At 41.5% G+C, this 15,420-nt stretch overlaps 2 protein-coding genes across 2 annotated transcripts; one reads left to right on the top strand and one right to left on the bottom strand.

The window, feature by feature from the left end:
• The first annotated feature begins 721 nt into the window (after positions 1-721).
• On the top strand, positions 722-10,762 carry slc1a5 (solute carrier family 1 member 5). Its single transcript, XM_023407558.2, has 8 exons — positions 722-1,398; positions 5,929-5,971; positions 6,117-6,185; positions 6,310-6,476; positions 6,661-6,894; positions 7,057-7,251; positions 7,454-7,588; positions 7,761-10,762. Exons 1-8 carry the CDS (start codon positions 860-862, stop codon positions 7,966-7,968), a joined length of 1,590 nt encoding a protein of 529 aa, XP_023263326.1. The 5' UTR covers positions 722-859; the 3' UTR covers positions 7,969-10,762.
• Positions 10,763-11,484: 722 nt separating this feature from the next.
• Positions 11,485-14,863, bottom strand: fkrp (fukutin related protein). Its single transcript, XM_023407557.2, has 2 exons — positions 14,467-14,863; positions 11,485-14,167 (listed from the first exon to the last, which is right to left on the bottom strand). The coding sequence occupies exon 2, from the start codon at positions 14,042-14,044 to the stop codon at positions 12,446-12,448; it is 1,599 nt and encodes a 532-aa protein (XP_023263325.1). The 5' UTR covers positions 14,045-14,167; positions 14,467-14,863; the 3' UTR covers positions 11,485-12,445.
• Between the last annotated feature and the right edge of the window lie 557 nt (positions 14,864-15,420).

Raw genomic sequence — 15,420 nt, 5'->3', positions numbered from 1 at the left:
CACACATACATTTATATATATATGTAACTGCATATAGGCTATGTCTCTCTCTCTCTCTCTCCACACCAAAGATACCAGACAGTAAAACATTTGGCAGAGACCATAACATGTAACATTATAATTGTTTGTAAATTGGCTTTGCAAACAAAGGACTCTGTTTCCTCCCATGAGCTTTACTGATAAAATCTACTATAAAATTGTTCCCTTCCTACAAGTTATGTATAATCATCCAACCAGTAGAGTAGAAGTCATCATGAATGGACATTTTACTGAAAGAAATAGCCTGAAAATCTTCACATAATGATAAATAATCAACTTTGCCTCCAGTCTAAATCAAACAAATCCTATTTTTCTAAATGTAGTGAATGTGTCCACATAGCCCAAAGATTTGACTTTTGGTTATATTCTTCGTCACATACGGTCTTACAGTGTTATTTTTATGAGACAATAATTAAGGTTTGAACCACACATCAACAGACAATCTTGTGTAGAATCATAAGCTAACATTAAGAGATGAATAAAACCTAAAATACAATAGATGCATCTGCGTAAAAAAAAAAAAAAAAATTTAATAGTGTTTTGTATTGTGTTTTAATGAAGGTAATGGAAATTGATTGGTAATTCGTCACGGCCTATTTAAACCCTGCCTCCTACACACGTCACGGAAAGGAGTTGCCTCTCGTGGTTACATAGAGAGCATCCTGTGGAGTATGTTTCAGTAGCGAAAAGGAAGCCGGCATCTGTGTCCGTGACACTAAAACTATCTCCCGCCACAGTATCGGTCTTTTTTTTTTTTTTTTTTAGGGGGGGACTGTTGGTGATTTTAAGATAAGTTTCAGGGCAACTTTGAGTGCGCACAATGGCTGAAAAGATAGACATGGAGGAAGGGAAGGCATCCAACGGCGAGGCTCACCTCGATGAGCCGCTGGCCAACGGACTGAACAGCCCAAAGAAGAGCAGCACGGAGCCGCTGTCCGAGCGGGTGAAGAGGATAGTGCTGGCAAACCTGCTGGTGATTCTCACCGTGGCCGGTGTCATCATCGGTGTTTTTATCGGACTCGGTGTGCGCAACGTGGCACTCACCCGGACCCAGATCCTCTACATAGGTTTCCCCGGCGAGCTGCTCATCCGCCTGCTAAAGATGATCATCATCCCGCTGGTGGTCTGCAGCCTGGTGTCCGGGGCGGCTAGCATCGACCCGAAAGCCCTGGGCAAACTTGGCGGCTGGGCTATGCTCTTCTTCCTCGTCACCACCTTGATTGCCTCGTCCATCGGGGTCGTGATGGCTTTCATCCTCACCCCTGGTGCGGTGACAGTCGGGAAACCCACGGTACAAGGCTTGGATGGAGACGTTCCTGTTGCAAAAGAAGTGATAGACTCCTTCTTAGATTTGATCCGGTGAGTGCCCCCCCCCCCCCGCTCAGTGTTACCTGTTGAGCTCACACAGTCTTAATGAGCAGTTTAATTATGATGTGTAAACTGTGTATGAATTGTTTATCAATGCCTTCCGCGTGTTTTAATGGGGGAAAAAGGTAGGAAGTGATCATCTCTCTCATCACATAGTACCTGCTGAAATTTTACAGTCGAAGATACACGAGCCTCTTTATGATCTATCTAATCAGCTAACTTGGTTTCAAGACCCCCCCCCTCCCCTCCAAACGAGAAATAAAGTCTTGAGTATGACCCGCGGATAACACACGTGGAGATTAATCCGCCAGTAGCTGAGTGTGCTGTGCTGTAACGACTACAAGCATTGCATCATCTCACGGAGGGTTAGCTAGCTCCCCGGGTCACCGGCTGCTCACAGAGGCGGCCCGCGGTTCTTTTCAAATCAATATCACTAAAGAGTCACTAAATGCTGCTATCGCTTTGGTTTTATTTCACATTTTGTGTTTTCAGTTATAGACACGTGATGTTGTCTCGCCACAACACGTGTGTGTAAGACCCTTTCCTTTAGGGGCAGCCCCGTTTTTAAAAATAAAATGAGCACAGCCCCTCTGCTCTTCTAATTTCAATCAGGGGATGTTTGTCAGGTTTTGTCTTTGCCATAAATTGACTTCCAGACTTGTGAAGAAAGCCAGTGTTCTATTAAATATGAGCTTATAACTGACTCGGTGGTCTTTGCCTTGCAGCCTTAAACTTGTTGACCTTTTTATTTTGCACTTGGAAGTCACAGTATATGCATTCTTCACCACACTGCTCTAAACTTGTTTGTCTGGGACTCAGTAGCGCACAGTATCATGTTTTGTTCTGTTTTTAATCAACATGTCACACTCATGAGGCATGTGTCATCTCTTCTGCTGAGGAATAAGAGAAGCAGCAGCCTTCAAAGTGGGCAAATAGTGAACTAGGAGACTTAAATAGTGACAAGTCAAAATCCTCCACATCATCAGACAGTTTGTTTTAAGGGAACATCTTGCATAAGAGGTTGAGGCACACATTTTCCTCTTACACCTGCCCTGTTGTGCAAACAACAATTGGGGAAGCCTGAGAGGGGTGAGCTCAGATAGCATTGCTTATCTGAGCCAATAGAAATGCAGTAAAATGTATTGATAAATTTCCACCCTCTACAGATATTAAAAACTGGACTCTATTTAATATAAACAAATAGCCTTTGAGTTTACTGGTAATATCTGATGTAATGTGCACCGCAATCTATGCTCAATTCATTAGGGTTGCTCTAAAAAGTGGAGTTACTGCTTGTCTTGAGAAGTTTTTTTAATGTGCAAGATATGTTTTTTTTTTGTTTTGTTTTTTTTTTTTTCTGATTAGTGTGTATGTGTGTTACTGGCAGTACTAAGACTTGGACTAGAGAACACAGACCAGCACTGAGTGATATGAATTTAAACTTGCCTCTATATTTCACATAATTTCTCTGTTAACATATTGCATAAGTCTGTCTGGATACTTTGAGCATTCTTTTGAGCACTCAGTGCTGCTTTCCATGAATTATGGCATCGCAAACCATAAAAGCCAGAACCCTGCCTGCCCCCCCCCCCTCTCAGGCAGTTAGACCTAGCCCTCGAAACCCCTACTAAAAACATTTCAAGCTGCCCGGAGCCAGATTAGATAGACAAGAGTAACAGGGCAAAACTTATCCATTCAAAGGATAACATTGTTACCCTGATATTTATCAGACCCTCTTATATAACTGTATCTACAAGCTGCAACATAATAGTCCTGTTTACAAAACTCAGATGAGGTGCTTGGCATTTTGTCAGCCTCTGGCTCATGTTTAATGCCAGGGATGAAAAAATGAGATCACAACATCATAACAACAACAACAATAATAATGAAGAGCTTTTATGGAGTGGCCTTTACTTCCAGAATCAGCGCAGCAGTCCAGCTGCCTGCTGTGTTGAAGGAAAAAAAACAATCAGGAAAGTAATTCTTTTCTCGTGCAAGACACAGGCCACCACCGCACGTTCACACAGCACACACATTTACACATGAGCTTAATGGGACAGCAGGAAATACCCGTGCCGCTCATTAGTGAGCCCTCTCCGTTGGTGTCCTGGTTAGTTCTGACAACAAAAGACTTTGACTGAAGAGCTGTTCATCGAAGCGTAAAAATAGCCTAGTCATTGTTCATAGACACACTCTGAGTCTGTTTTAATGCTAATACACACACAAACACAAAAAAGACCACATGCCAGGTCAGGGATTCAGGTGATAGGTTAACTTTGAGTGGAGCTGCTCCTACACATCCCTGTTGACACGCCTTATCTCCTGCCTTTGGTTTGTTTTCCCACTTTAAACCACACAGTCCACATTCACAGGTGACATCCATCAGTGCTAGTGTCACCTTGTGAACTGTGACTATGTAGAACATTTGTCTTGAGTTATGGAAACATTATGACCTCAGAAGAGTGTCACATATAGCCTGTTATCTTGTGGTATTGAGTGGCTTGGTAGACTGTATTTTGTCCTTTTTTTTTTTTTTTTCGAAAATTCCTTAATTTCTATTATTTTTGTCATCTTGTGGCTCTAAGCTCTACATCAACTAGATATATTTTTTTTATCCATCATCCGTCCACTCATTTATCTGCCCCGTTTAGCATAATCGTTGTTAGGTAGGAAAATAAGTGTTTACTATTCCACATCGATCTGCTAGAGGCGTTCCCTGTTTGTTGCCACATCTGGGAAGTATATCTAGATGGTTGGCAGGCATCAGAGCAGTTGTTGACCTCAACCATTCAACAGCCCTCCCATAAGAGAAACACAACCACCTATTGGTATGTGACGGCACTGTGTGCTGGTTGTTGTCATACCACAGTTACGTGGCTAAAAATCACATGTTGATGTCAGAGGATGTATAACCTACACAACACCCTCTGTCATGGGTAAAGGAAAAACTTGGTATAGTGTTAAAATAGATTTGCCAAAAATACCTTGTTTCTTTAAATAGAACATGTTAACAGTGTTAACTATCATAGAAAATAGTAAGACTAGAGGGAAGTGAAACCCTTGCTGGTCGCTGATAGTGAATGTCTATGAGAGGTGTTATTTTTATTTAGAAGTGGGTTTTACACCAGTGGGTGAATGAGGTAGTCAGAAAAAACAAAAACAAGGAAGAGATAGTCGAGTAATTCAGGTTGCAGCTCTGGATTATCAACTCTATCTAAATTTGCAGAGAACGGAAATGCAGACGCAGGGTGTGGGTGTGCTGTCAAACATTGAGGCCATGACACCACAATGTTGCTTAGGCTAGAACATGAACTGTTGGTCTGTGTCACGTAGCAAGGTAGTGTCACACAGTGCAAGAGTGGTTGTCAGTTACAGATACCAGGCTCCGGCCTTTCACTTTTACTAAATTGCATCGTTTTATGTGAAGCTGCATGAGGCCTAACGACTCCTAGAATTTCACCAAATTGACACGTAACACAATAGTTTCTCCTCACCAGTCAGACCGTACCAGTCATTTGAAAAGACTGGACTAATATGAATACTAGTACATTTGAATATCCAAATAAAGTCTAACATAGGCTTGAAAACCTGACTGCCTCTGTCTTTTTTTTTTTTTTTTTTTTTTTTTTTTTTTTTTTTTTTTTTAATGACTCTTTGCAGAGCAACCAGGATTCAGACTGTGATCCGGTCGCATGCTGCTGCCTGCTGCCCTGTCTAACAGTCACATGATGTTTAATCCTGATGCACTATGGTTCCAATAAAAGGGAATGAATGGTTAGAAAGAGCTTGTGAAGTTAATGCCTTATTACTCTAAATCCATTACAGGCAGCTGAGTATAGGGGTATCAGGGACACATAGGTTTCATGAGTTCTTAGGAGATTTAATATGCAATTGGACCTATGTACCAATGTGTGTGTACTAGTGGAGAGTAACACCACAGCAATTAGAAATGGGGCCACAAAGGGGAAAAAAGAGATTTATAGTTAAATTCTCTCAGCTATTTCCACATGCTCAACCTTGTGATTCTGTCTGTTTGAACCATCACTGACGTCCAGAGGGCAGAGCTGCTGTCTCTGCAGGACCACTGGTGATAGAGCTCTGTAAAATAGAAGAGCTTTTTAAAAGTTAGGCGTAGCACGATGCAGAGTTGTTTTGTTGTTTATTTAAACTCTCCTGTGCAAACAGCCAAGAGTTCAGAAACAATTAGAGCTAAAACGAGGCCAGTTTATGGCTTCACGTTGTGATTTTCCTTGCAGCAAATGTGACCTTGCTCTGTGCGCCCATCCATATAAGTGGTCAAGGTTGTTTTTATGCAGTTGTGTGTGCAGATGGAGAAAGAACCAAACAAGGCACAAGCGCTTTTATTTTGTTCTGCTCTTCAGCTCCTAAACGTGTAATTTCCCTCCTTCTTTAAATTACAGCAATGGCTTTTTCCATCTGATTTTTGCCAAGGCATCTCGTTAAACACTGAGCAAAGGAATTGAAAGTATTTTTGAACTATTTATTTTCTCCTCTCCACAGAAACATCTTCCCCTCCAACCTGGTGTCAGCTGCCTTTCAATCAGTAAGTATTGGATCTTGATTCTGTATTTTTACATAATTATGATTTGACGTTATATGAAGGAAATATTTAGATGAGCTCACTGAGTTTAAAAAAACAAACTAACCGTGTCTAACTTTTTTTTTTTTTTTTTTTTTTTCCCATCCAGTATGCAACCAGCTACAAGCTGGTTACAAGGAACGGCACAGATGGAAACCCTAACATCACAGTGGAGAAGGTGAGCCAAGGGAATGGCTTTGGGTGTCCACATAAAAAAGACCACCACATAATTACGCTAGATAACATAAAACCCTATCTTGTGTCCCCGTAATGATGAGTTGGGTTGCTCTGTATGTCTCCAGGTTCCCTTTGGAACGGACCAGGATGGCATGAATATTCTTGGTCTGGTAGTGTTTGCCATTGTGTTTGGTGTGGCTTTAAGAAAGCTGGGAGAGGAAGGAGAGATCCTCATCAAGTTCTTCAACTCCTTCAACGAGGCCACCATGGTGCTGGTCTCCTGGATCATGTGGTAAGGAAGAAACTGCATGTTTTTCCGGATTAGGAGGGATTAGAATGAAATCATTATGAAGCTCTGTGTTAAATACATTTAATAACTGAATATGAGAGGCTTTTGCTTTGTGTCGTGTTCCACAACCTTAATCTATGGCGTTGTACTGTCCCGTCCCTCTCTCACGCCTTCCTGTCTCCATTAGGTATGCCCCTCTCGGTATCATGTTCCTTGTAGCTGGCAAGATTGTTGAGATGGAGGACGTTGGCACACTGTTTGCCAGTCTGGGAAAATATATAGCCTGCTGTATCATTGGACATGCCATCCATGGCTTACTTGTGCTGCCCGCCATCTACTTCATTATTACAAGGAAGAACCCATACACCTTCCTCTGGGGGATATTCACAGCTCTGGCAACAGCCTTCGGAACAAGCTCCAGGTAATAAACTCATGGCTGTTTACTTCTCTGGCTGTTCAGCACCACACACACACTTGTCCTCCTGTTCTAAAAAACACACACACATTTTTCCTCTCTCCACAAACACATGCACATACCTTTCGCCGTCATGCACTCACACCTCCCCTGTTCCTTGTTTCGTAGCTCTGCCACCCTGCCTCTGATGATGAAGTGTGTGGAGGAAAATAACGGCGTATCCAAGCACATCAGCCGTTTCATCCTTCCCATCGGAGCGACAGTCAACATGGACGGAGCTGCTCTCTTCCAGTGTGTGGCTGCAGTTTTCATCGCTCAGCTGAACAACGCTTCCCTTAACTTCATCCAAGTCATTACCATCCTGTAAGTCCTAAACCACTGAAACACGTCCACAGTTGCACAACTGGACTAAAATATGTCCGGTGTGCAATTACTTCATGTATTGGGTAACTGAATACAAAAATAGTTGATATACAAAGATAGTTTAATGTTTGTGAAAATGCAGTATAACATTTTAGCTGCTCTATCAGTGTCTTACTCTGTCATCTTCCCTCTGATTTGTTAGTGTGACAGCTACAGCATCCAGTGTTGGAGCAGCAGGTATACCTGCTGGTGGGGTGTTGACCCTAGCTATTATCCTGGAAGCAGTAGGACTTCCCACCAATGACATCTCTCTCATCTTGGCTGTTGACTGGCTTGTGTGAGTACACAACCTTTTGTATTTTATATGTACATACTCCAAATCTGAATGTAGCATGCTACGACATAGGCACATTTCTTTCCATGTATAATGCCTGAATTGCTTTCTGAGGAGGTTGGTTAAACATCAAAATATATAAATTGTTTGTCATCCATTCCCTCTTCCTTTTTAGTGACCGTACCTGCACAGTGCTGAATGTAGAGGGTGACGCCTTCGGCGCTGGGCTCTTGCAGTTCTTTGTCGACCGTACATCCAAACAGGAAGGAGGAACAGAGCTGAGCGAGGTCAGGCTGGAGGGCAACCCAACTGCTGCTGAACCCGAGCACTCGCCGCTCATTGAGAAGCGAGGCGGGAGGGAAGAAAAAGAGTCTGCCATGTAAACCTGTTGATGACATCATCAAGAACTCCCTCACTTATCTGACACTCCTGCAAGTTGAAACCTGAGGTTCACGCCCCCTCTCCTGTTGTTTTTTTAATTTATTTTTCTGCCCTGAAGTAAAGAGTGCAAGGAGAGAGACTGGACATGCACACTACAATGCAAAGAAAAGCCCTCTGTTCTAAACACTTTTCTGAGCGGGAAAGCAAGATGTCCTAGGAGAAATTCAAAATCCATATTATGCAAAATGACTTTGGTTTTCTTTTCAAAGGGACATTATTGGAGGTTAGTCTAAAAGCTTTGTTGGCTCAAACTGATGTTGCATTTATTCGGTCCTCACTAACTTTAAAAGCAGAATTTTATCATGTGATCAAGTGTGTGTCTACCAGGTATACATCAGTCACATCAGTGTATCATGTGACCAATATATATACATCCACTAGGATGTCAAGAGGCTAGACCAGTGACCCCCTGCAAGACCTCCTCAGAAACTCAGATCTAATGTTACAAATATAAGAAATGTTACATTCATTTATGATGTGAAGATGAAAGTTATACATGGGTGTGTTCACCTATTGGTCTATTGTCACCACCTTGCCAGATCTCATTTATCACTGATCCTGCATTTAGCAAATCTCTGGTGGTCACCACACTATTCACTATTATTATTATTATTATTATTATTATTATTATTATTATTCACTATCATTTTAATCAAAGCTTCCAGGTGGAAAACATGAACATTTCTGACTTAAAGTTGACGAGGACCACTCTACAGCGTTATGCACCCAGTCTGAATTAGCAAGACAGTTTTCATATTCTTCATCTGGAATCTATTACCTTCAAAATGTTTGTTACTGTCACCTTTTTTTGTTTGTTTGTTTTTTTTTAAATGTCAAATTTCAATCTTCCCTTTTTGAAGAAAATAACAAAGAGGCATCATATGTGTTGTAAACTGTATCGTTATATGCTGCAAATTTTAAAACGTGTATTTTATTATACATGATTATTGCCACTTTCATGCAGATTTCATCTTAAGCTTATAATGAATATGGCTATGGTGATGTATGATGAAATGCACAAACACTTGTTATAATTTTTAATGGGGGCTGAAGGCTTTTTAGTAGTCTTATTGTGTCTTTGGTTATACCCTTAGACTGTAGTGGTTCTCTTGTGTACAATGCCTTTCTCATGGTGAGGAAAAAAAAACTGTATACTTGTAAAACCTGTTCTCAAGATCTAGGTTTCACACTCCAAAGCACACTAAATGAGTTGATCTCCTCGATAACATCCCAAAGCTGAATCAAGGACTTTTTTTTTTTTTTTTTTTTTTTTTTTTTTTTTTGTCTCTCAAGGACTCACAATATGTCATCATGCATGGATACACACACACACACACACAAACAGAGATTGACCTCCGAGCATCTCTGCCTCTTCAGATGGACGTCAGTGCTATGGCAGGCAGCATAACCTCAGGTTTACCTTTTTGCTTGAAGACTGTCCTTCAGCTGCTCCTTTATACCCTAAGACCAAAAATCACACCGACTCAGCAAACAGGAAGGAGACTGTCAAACTCCTGATGACACTGAATGACTTTTCAAGGGAGATTTTTTTTTTTTTTTTTTTTTTTTTAATTATGGCCTACATTTTATTCATGCTGTTGCTCTGTGCTTCTTAACAAGGTACAAATGGGTTTTAAAGCACAGTGTGTGACAAGGATTATTGACTGACACTGTAAAACCGTGATGTGATGTATACATAACAGAATCCCTTCCACTACAAAGATGTCTCTACATTGTCAAAACAGATGCAGTGGATTGTTGGTTAGTTGTGTCTCTTGAGGCCTGAACACCATCATAAAGGACTTAAGGGTACACATGTCTCAACTGAAACCTATTCATTTTTTGGCTGTAAAGGGCCATAAACATGGAATACTAGTTAAGTGGGCTTTAGGCCTCCTTGTATGTTTGATAAATATTTGTTTTAATTCATATTTATTTCTCTAATCAAAACCCAAAGTTTTTTTTAGCCAACGACATGTTGACATGTTAGTAACTCCAAAATGGCTTTGTTTGCCAGCTTCTTATAATGGCTGATTGGTGATAGTCTTTTATGCTTTTTTTTTTTTCTTCTGTCTGATTTTCAACTAGTGGGTGAAAGTCTAAACTGTATCTGTTCTTCCATTTGGTGAATTTCTTTTGCAGTTTGGCAGCGGGCATTTCGGAAACTTCAAGACTTGAGACTAGCAGTGATGATATGTATTGGTTGTACCCTTACTGTCCTATTTTCAAATGAATAACTGTAAACTTGCACTATTGAATGTTTATCTCCTCCATCCATATCATCTTTAACTTTTTAGAAGTCTACCAAATGACTGGGACATATGCTTCTAATGGTATATACAACATTTTATGAGGAATATCTTTTCAATGGGTGTTTTTTACTTATCAGCTTTATATTGCACTAGTTTTGCAGTTTTTCCCATAATGGTCATCTATGAAATCTTTGCATTATCTCTATAGTCTTATTTCACTAGTGCTAAAAAACATTGATCACTGCCTTAAAACTAAGCTATTGTGCTCCAGCTTCGACCTTATGCTGTTTTGGTGCAGGGTTATGAAGAGGTCATCATTCCTTTTGAGATATTTCACCATATGGATGTCTGTCTGATTACATCATACTGTTATGTGTATGTGCATGCTAGTTAGTACAGTGGGGCTAGGTTTCAGATAAATTTTCCAGTAAAAATCTGAATGTGCTGTCTCAAGGTTTTAAACAATAAAGTCCTTTTTTTATGATTTGGCTGTGTGTTTTGGCTCTTTGTTACGACTGTTCCTGTGTGTTTTTTATTTATTTATTTAACTTTATTCACTGCAGTGACTAGTAGCTAACGCTCAATTCAGCAAATCAAGTAACACTTGTGGCTGCATGAGAACGCCGTAGCTCTGTTACAGTCAGTCACCTCCACACTGCAGTAGCATACAAGTGGGGAGACATATTTGTAATGCACGGAGACCCTTTGATTTTGCAGCCAAAAATAACCTACCATAGTCTTTTGGTTGTATAGATGTGTATTTAATTACCAGGCCATATATGAACAATGCCATTTATTCATAGATGAGTAAGAAGAATGTAAACACACCTCGAGGAATGCAATATGTGCACCATCAATGAGAGCTATTTTTAAAGTCAGTCATTCTTGCTTGAGTAGGATGAGGAAGATACTTTGTGTCACTGGACTATGCGTGATGGACAAGTGAGTTGCATTCCTGTAACGTGACATTCCTGTTTGTCTTGTCATGAAATCCTCCACCCCCTTGGCTCCTGCCATATGGCTGAGGAACTCCAATAACGCTGTTGACAATAAGGGTGACCACAGCATAATGCACAAGCTTAGAGGAGTTACAAAAGCCGTAGAATAAATAGGTGTACTCTGCCACCTAGTGTTCAAGATTTGCAGCAGCTATTTTACATTTTCTGTTTTCTGCCTTCAAAACAAATGGATAAAATAAAGCCATGAAACAGTTCCAGTTCCTTTTATTTTACCAGTACATGAAATGGAGCTACACCTCGATACACCACACACACAAGTAACAACGTCACAGTAAACATGTGGTACCCTTCTAAATGTTTCCTTTGAATAATCTGAGTTGAAATTCCATTTCAGTCAACACTTAATGGATGCTCAGTAGTAACACACATAATTCAGCGAAGGGTTAATATTCATTTACAAATTCAGTCATAGTGTTATGTTTTGAACTGAATACTAAGGCCTGATAGAGGAACATTTCATCCGCACCATATGCCAACAACAGGATGAAGGAGCGTATTTCATTTCACCACACAGAGTTGCTCGCTATAGTTGTTGGGTACCAAATAGCATTAGTATACATAACATTCATTTATTAACTGCAAAACTGAAATAATCAGTGCAAAACAATGCAACACAGTCCAGAGATTTATAAAACACCTGTTAGGGCAAAGCCACTTATGTAACACAATTAATTCTGTACAATACCTTAAATTCTGCTTAAGATACTGTAAACTGAAACTTATAACTAAAGAGTATGTACCCCCTTTACAGCAATCATATTTAAACTTTATTGTACAACACATACAGATTTAGCACACCATGTAGTAAAACCAGTCCCTCTTTAAGGTATGCCTAGTGTCAATGCACACGGGTATGGATTGAAATTTTTCAAGCGTTCATGACCTTTGCAAATAAATCTCTCACTCACAAAGGATGAGAAGTCTGTCCAACATTAGACTTAACATCTAAATACTGATAATAGGGAGAAATCTTGACCAGACGTGATTATACTGTTTTCTACTGATATAGTTGTGGTAAAATGAACAGCAAATGTAGTCCTTTTGGCACCATATTAGTTTCCAGGTATCATGTTTTAGACGTGTTTCCCGTGTTGTTAGGTAAATAATTACAGTACCACATAAAATAGCTTATAAGTCTCTATCGTCTCTCATAATTTGCTTCTCTCCAGTCTCTTTTTTGAGGGGTTGGGGTACTGGGGGTTCTCAATCACCCCCTCTCCAAACTTGAGCTCCAAGAACGCTCTGTGGTTATTGGGGCCGTAAGCAGTGATGCCGGCAAAGGGCATGGGCACCAGCGGCTGCAGGAAGTGCTCTGGGAACTCCACGTCTTGTTTGTGCTCTGTCCAAGTATCCTTTGTCATGACGCCATTACGTGGATAGAATGGCCACAGGTCAACATGCAGGTGGTTGGCCTCGCTGTACTGTACTCTGTAGAAGTCTCCCTCCACTGCACGTTCCCAGACGTAGCCGTTAGCATCAACAAGAGAGCCTGAGTCCAGGTTCTTCAAGTGATCACAGTTGGGTACATCCTCCAGGTAGATGCCCAGGTCCACATCATAATCCCATGGGATGATGTCTTGATGGCGGACAGCGCCCAGCAGAGTGCCCCCTTCTAGCCAGTAGCGCACACCTGAGCTCTCTAGGATATTGATAACATACTTGGTGGTTTCCCTGAGTGCTCGCAGACAGCAGGGTGGTGTCCAGCGATCCAGATAAAGGTAGTCTGGAGTGTCATCCTGCACAGTGCCAAAGCAGCGAGGTGTCTCTTTACTGCAACCATACCATTGTTCCTTCCCATCAGGCAGCAAGAGGCGCTTCAGACCAAAGCTCCTCATAAGCTTACCGGTGGCCTCCTTCAGACGAGTGTCTGCCTTCCACTGGTTATGAGCGGAGCTGAAGAGGGGCCGGTGGTTTGCGGAGAAACAGGGGCTCTCCAGCAATTTAACCTTCCAGCCTCTCAAGGCAGTCTGAATGAAGAGCGAGGAGAAGAGGGGCCGCCCCAGAGGGACAGAGAGGTTAAAAAGATCCTCAGTGCGAATGAGGACAACTGCATCTCCTTGTAAAGCCGTACACACACTCCCGCTGCTCCCAGAGGCAGCCGGCGAATAGGTGGCTGTCCACTCTCTGAGGTTCACTCGCAGGTGGAGACACTGCACAGCAGATCGAGCCAGCACTGGTGCAGCTACCAGCCTCACGGGCCCCCCTCCCTCACCTTCCAACTCCCTGATCAGCCTCTCGATAGCCCGTGGTTGCTCCAGCTCCACCCCGTCAGGCACTAGGAGAACAAACTCCGTCTGGACATGGAACTCCGGCCTGTGAGCCTGCGGAGGCTGGTCAGGGCTGGGGGAGAGCACTAGAAGCCGAGCCCCTTCTGGAAGCACCAAGGGAGGGTATGGAGACGTGTCAGCCACAGCCAGGAAGGGAAGCTCAGGTCTCTGACGGAGGAAGGAATTAGCCACATCCCCGACATAATTCTCAAAGTTTTCAAACTCCCGCAGAAGAACGGTCACGCGTGGGCCACGACTGTGTCCCTCCACTCCGACCACTCCAGGCTCCCCTCCAACTCCTACAAGTAATCCTAGGCCTCCCCCAAGACCAGAGGCTGGTAGGGCAGCCCTCCTTGTACCCCTACCAAGTTCCTTCCTCTTCTCCATCATTTGCTGCTGGGCCCGGGACACATAGTAAAGAATGAGGAGGTTGAGGATAATGGCGCCAGTTAACAGGCCCTGGCAGAAACTGATACGCATGGCAATTAGCGTTTACCTTCCAGTTTCTCCCAGCAGTAAAATCAAGGTTTCAATTAAGAAATCCAATGGTTGTTCTTAGGTCCCCATTGGTGTAAGAGTAGAGCAATGAGAGTTGAATACAACCTGTGAAAGACAAAAAAAATATTAGGATGCAGTAATAGTGTTTTTGTTTTAATTCCACAGGCTTACATGTACATAACACTGTAAACATGCTGTAACTGTATAATGCAATTTCATGCTGTGTTAAAATGACACACAGGACAGTTGAGACTACTTTGATTAGCTAGCCATTATTAGTTCCTTTAAATGTAAAAGTAAGACAGCCATAGCTCCATGCAAGGGATCCTTTTATAAATAAAACATGGCTAGCAGCATTACCAATCAATAAAAACAGGCTGGTAAAATTCATGACAATAACTCACCTTAGTTTGGATTAATCTACTTAATTCTTTACATGACAGTCACTTGCATGAAGCAGCTCGTCACATCATACATTTGACATGTTATTAGAAACTCTAGCAGCGTTAAACCCATTAACCTGTACTGTATCTGGTTTTCATGGTGGTCCAGCTCAGCCATCTCTGGTAGCATGGGGGCAAACCTGGCTGAACCGGTAGCAACAAACACAGATATTAATCTGTATTGTTAGCTAATGTTTTTTGCAGTTGTGGTCGAAATCGAGTCTCCAACATTTTAAGAAGAAACCCACAACTTAACACACACAAAGCGCGGAAAAATATTTCATCACTATGTGGCCTGACATAAGCCCAAGCATGAAACCCGACTGGGCGAATCTACCATGAAGCTATCATGCCTACAGTCTGTGTTGCCCGCAGCAACAACAATCTGACTTCCGACTCGATTCCTTCAGAGTAAGAGCTCCATCTTTAAAAAAAAACAAAAAGCCCCTATCAACATTAATATTCCCCTGAAATAGAACCTGAAGCTTTTGTGAGATTGTCTCTTAAATTACATACTTAACTAACAGTAAAAAAAAAAAACTGTATATATAACTGTATATATAACGTTGTCATTTTAATCTTACACTGTCACATTCTGTTTTAAGGTGACTAGAGTTGAAAAATTGGCATCTTGGCTTACTCTGGCTCATTCACAGTAATGTTTATTAATGTGCACTGTCCCTGTTAAATAAGTCAATAAAATAAAATAAATACAACTATATCCAAAAACTTGTGTTAAAAATGTGCATAAAGGTGCATGCCTCTTTACATTAAACTGTCTATACATGTCTCCACTGCTTTTAATTAGGAGCAGAGGGCTGCCAAGGGACCCAAAGCTGAAATCTTTAACCAGGATCTGTACTGCTGCTTTTTTCTTTGCAACTTTGCAATATTTGATTTATTATGCATTATGTA

Source organism: Seriola lalandi, unplaced genomic scaffold (assembly GCF_002814215.2).
Source record: "Seriola lalandi dorsalis isolate HSWRI2012SDOR001 ecotype SW California unplaced genomic scaffold, Sedor1 jcf7180002054338, whole genome shotgun sequence".
Classification (NCBI taxonomy): Eukaryota; Metazoa; Chordata; class Actinopteri; order Carangiformes; family Carangidae; genus Seriola; species Seriola lalandi.
This window is presented reverse-complemented; position numbering and strand designations above follow the sequence as displayed.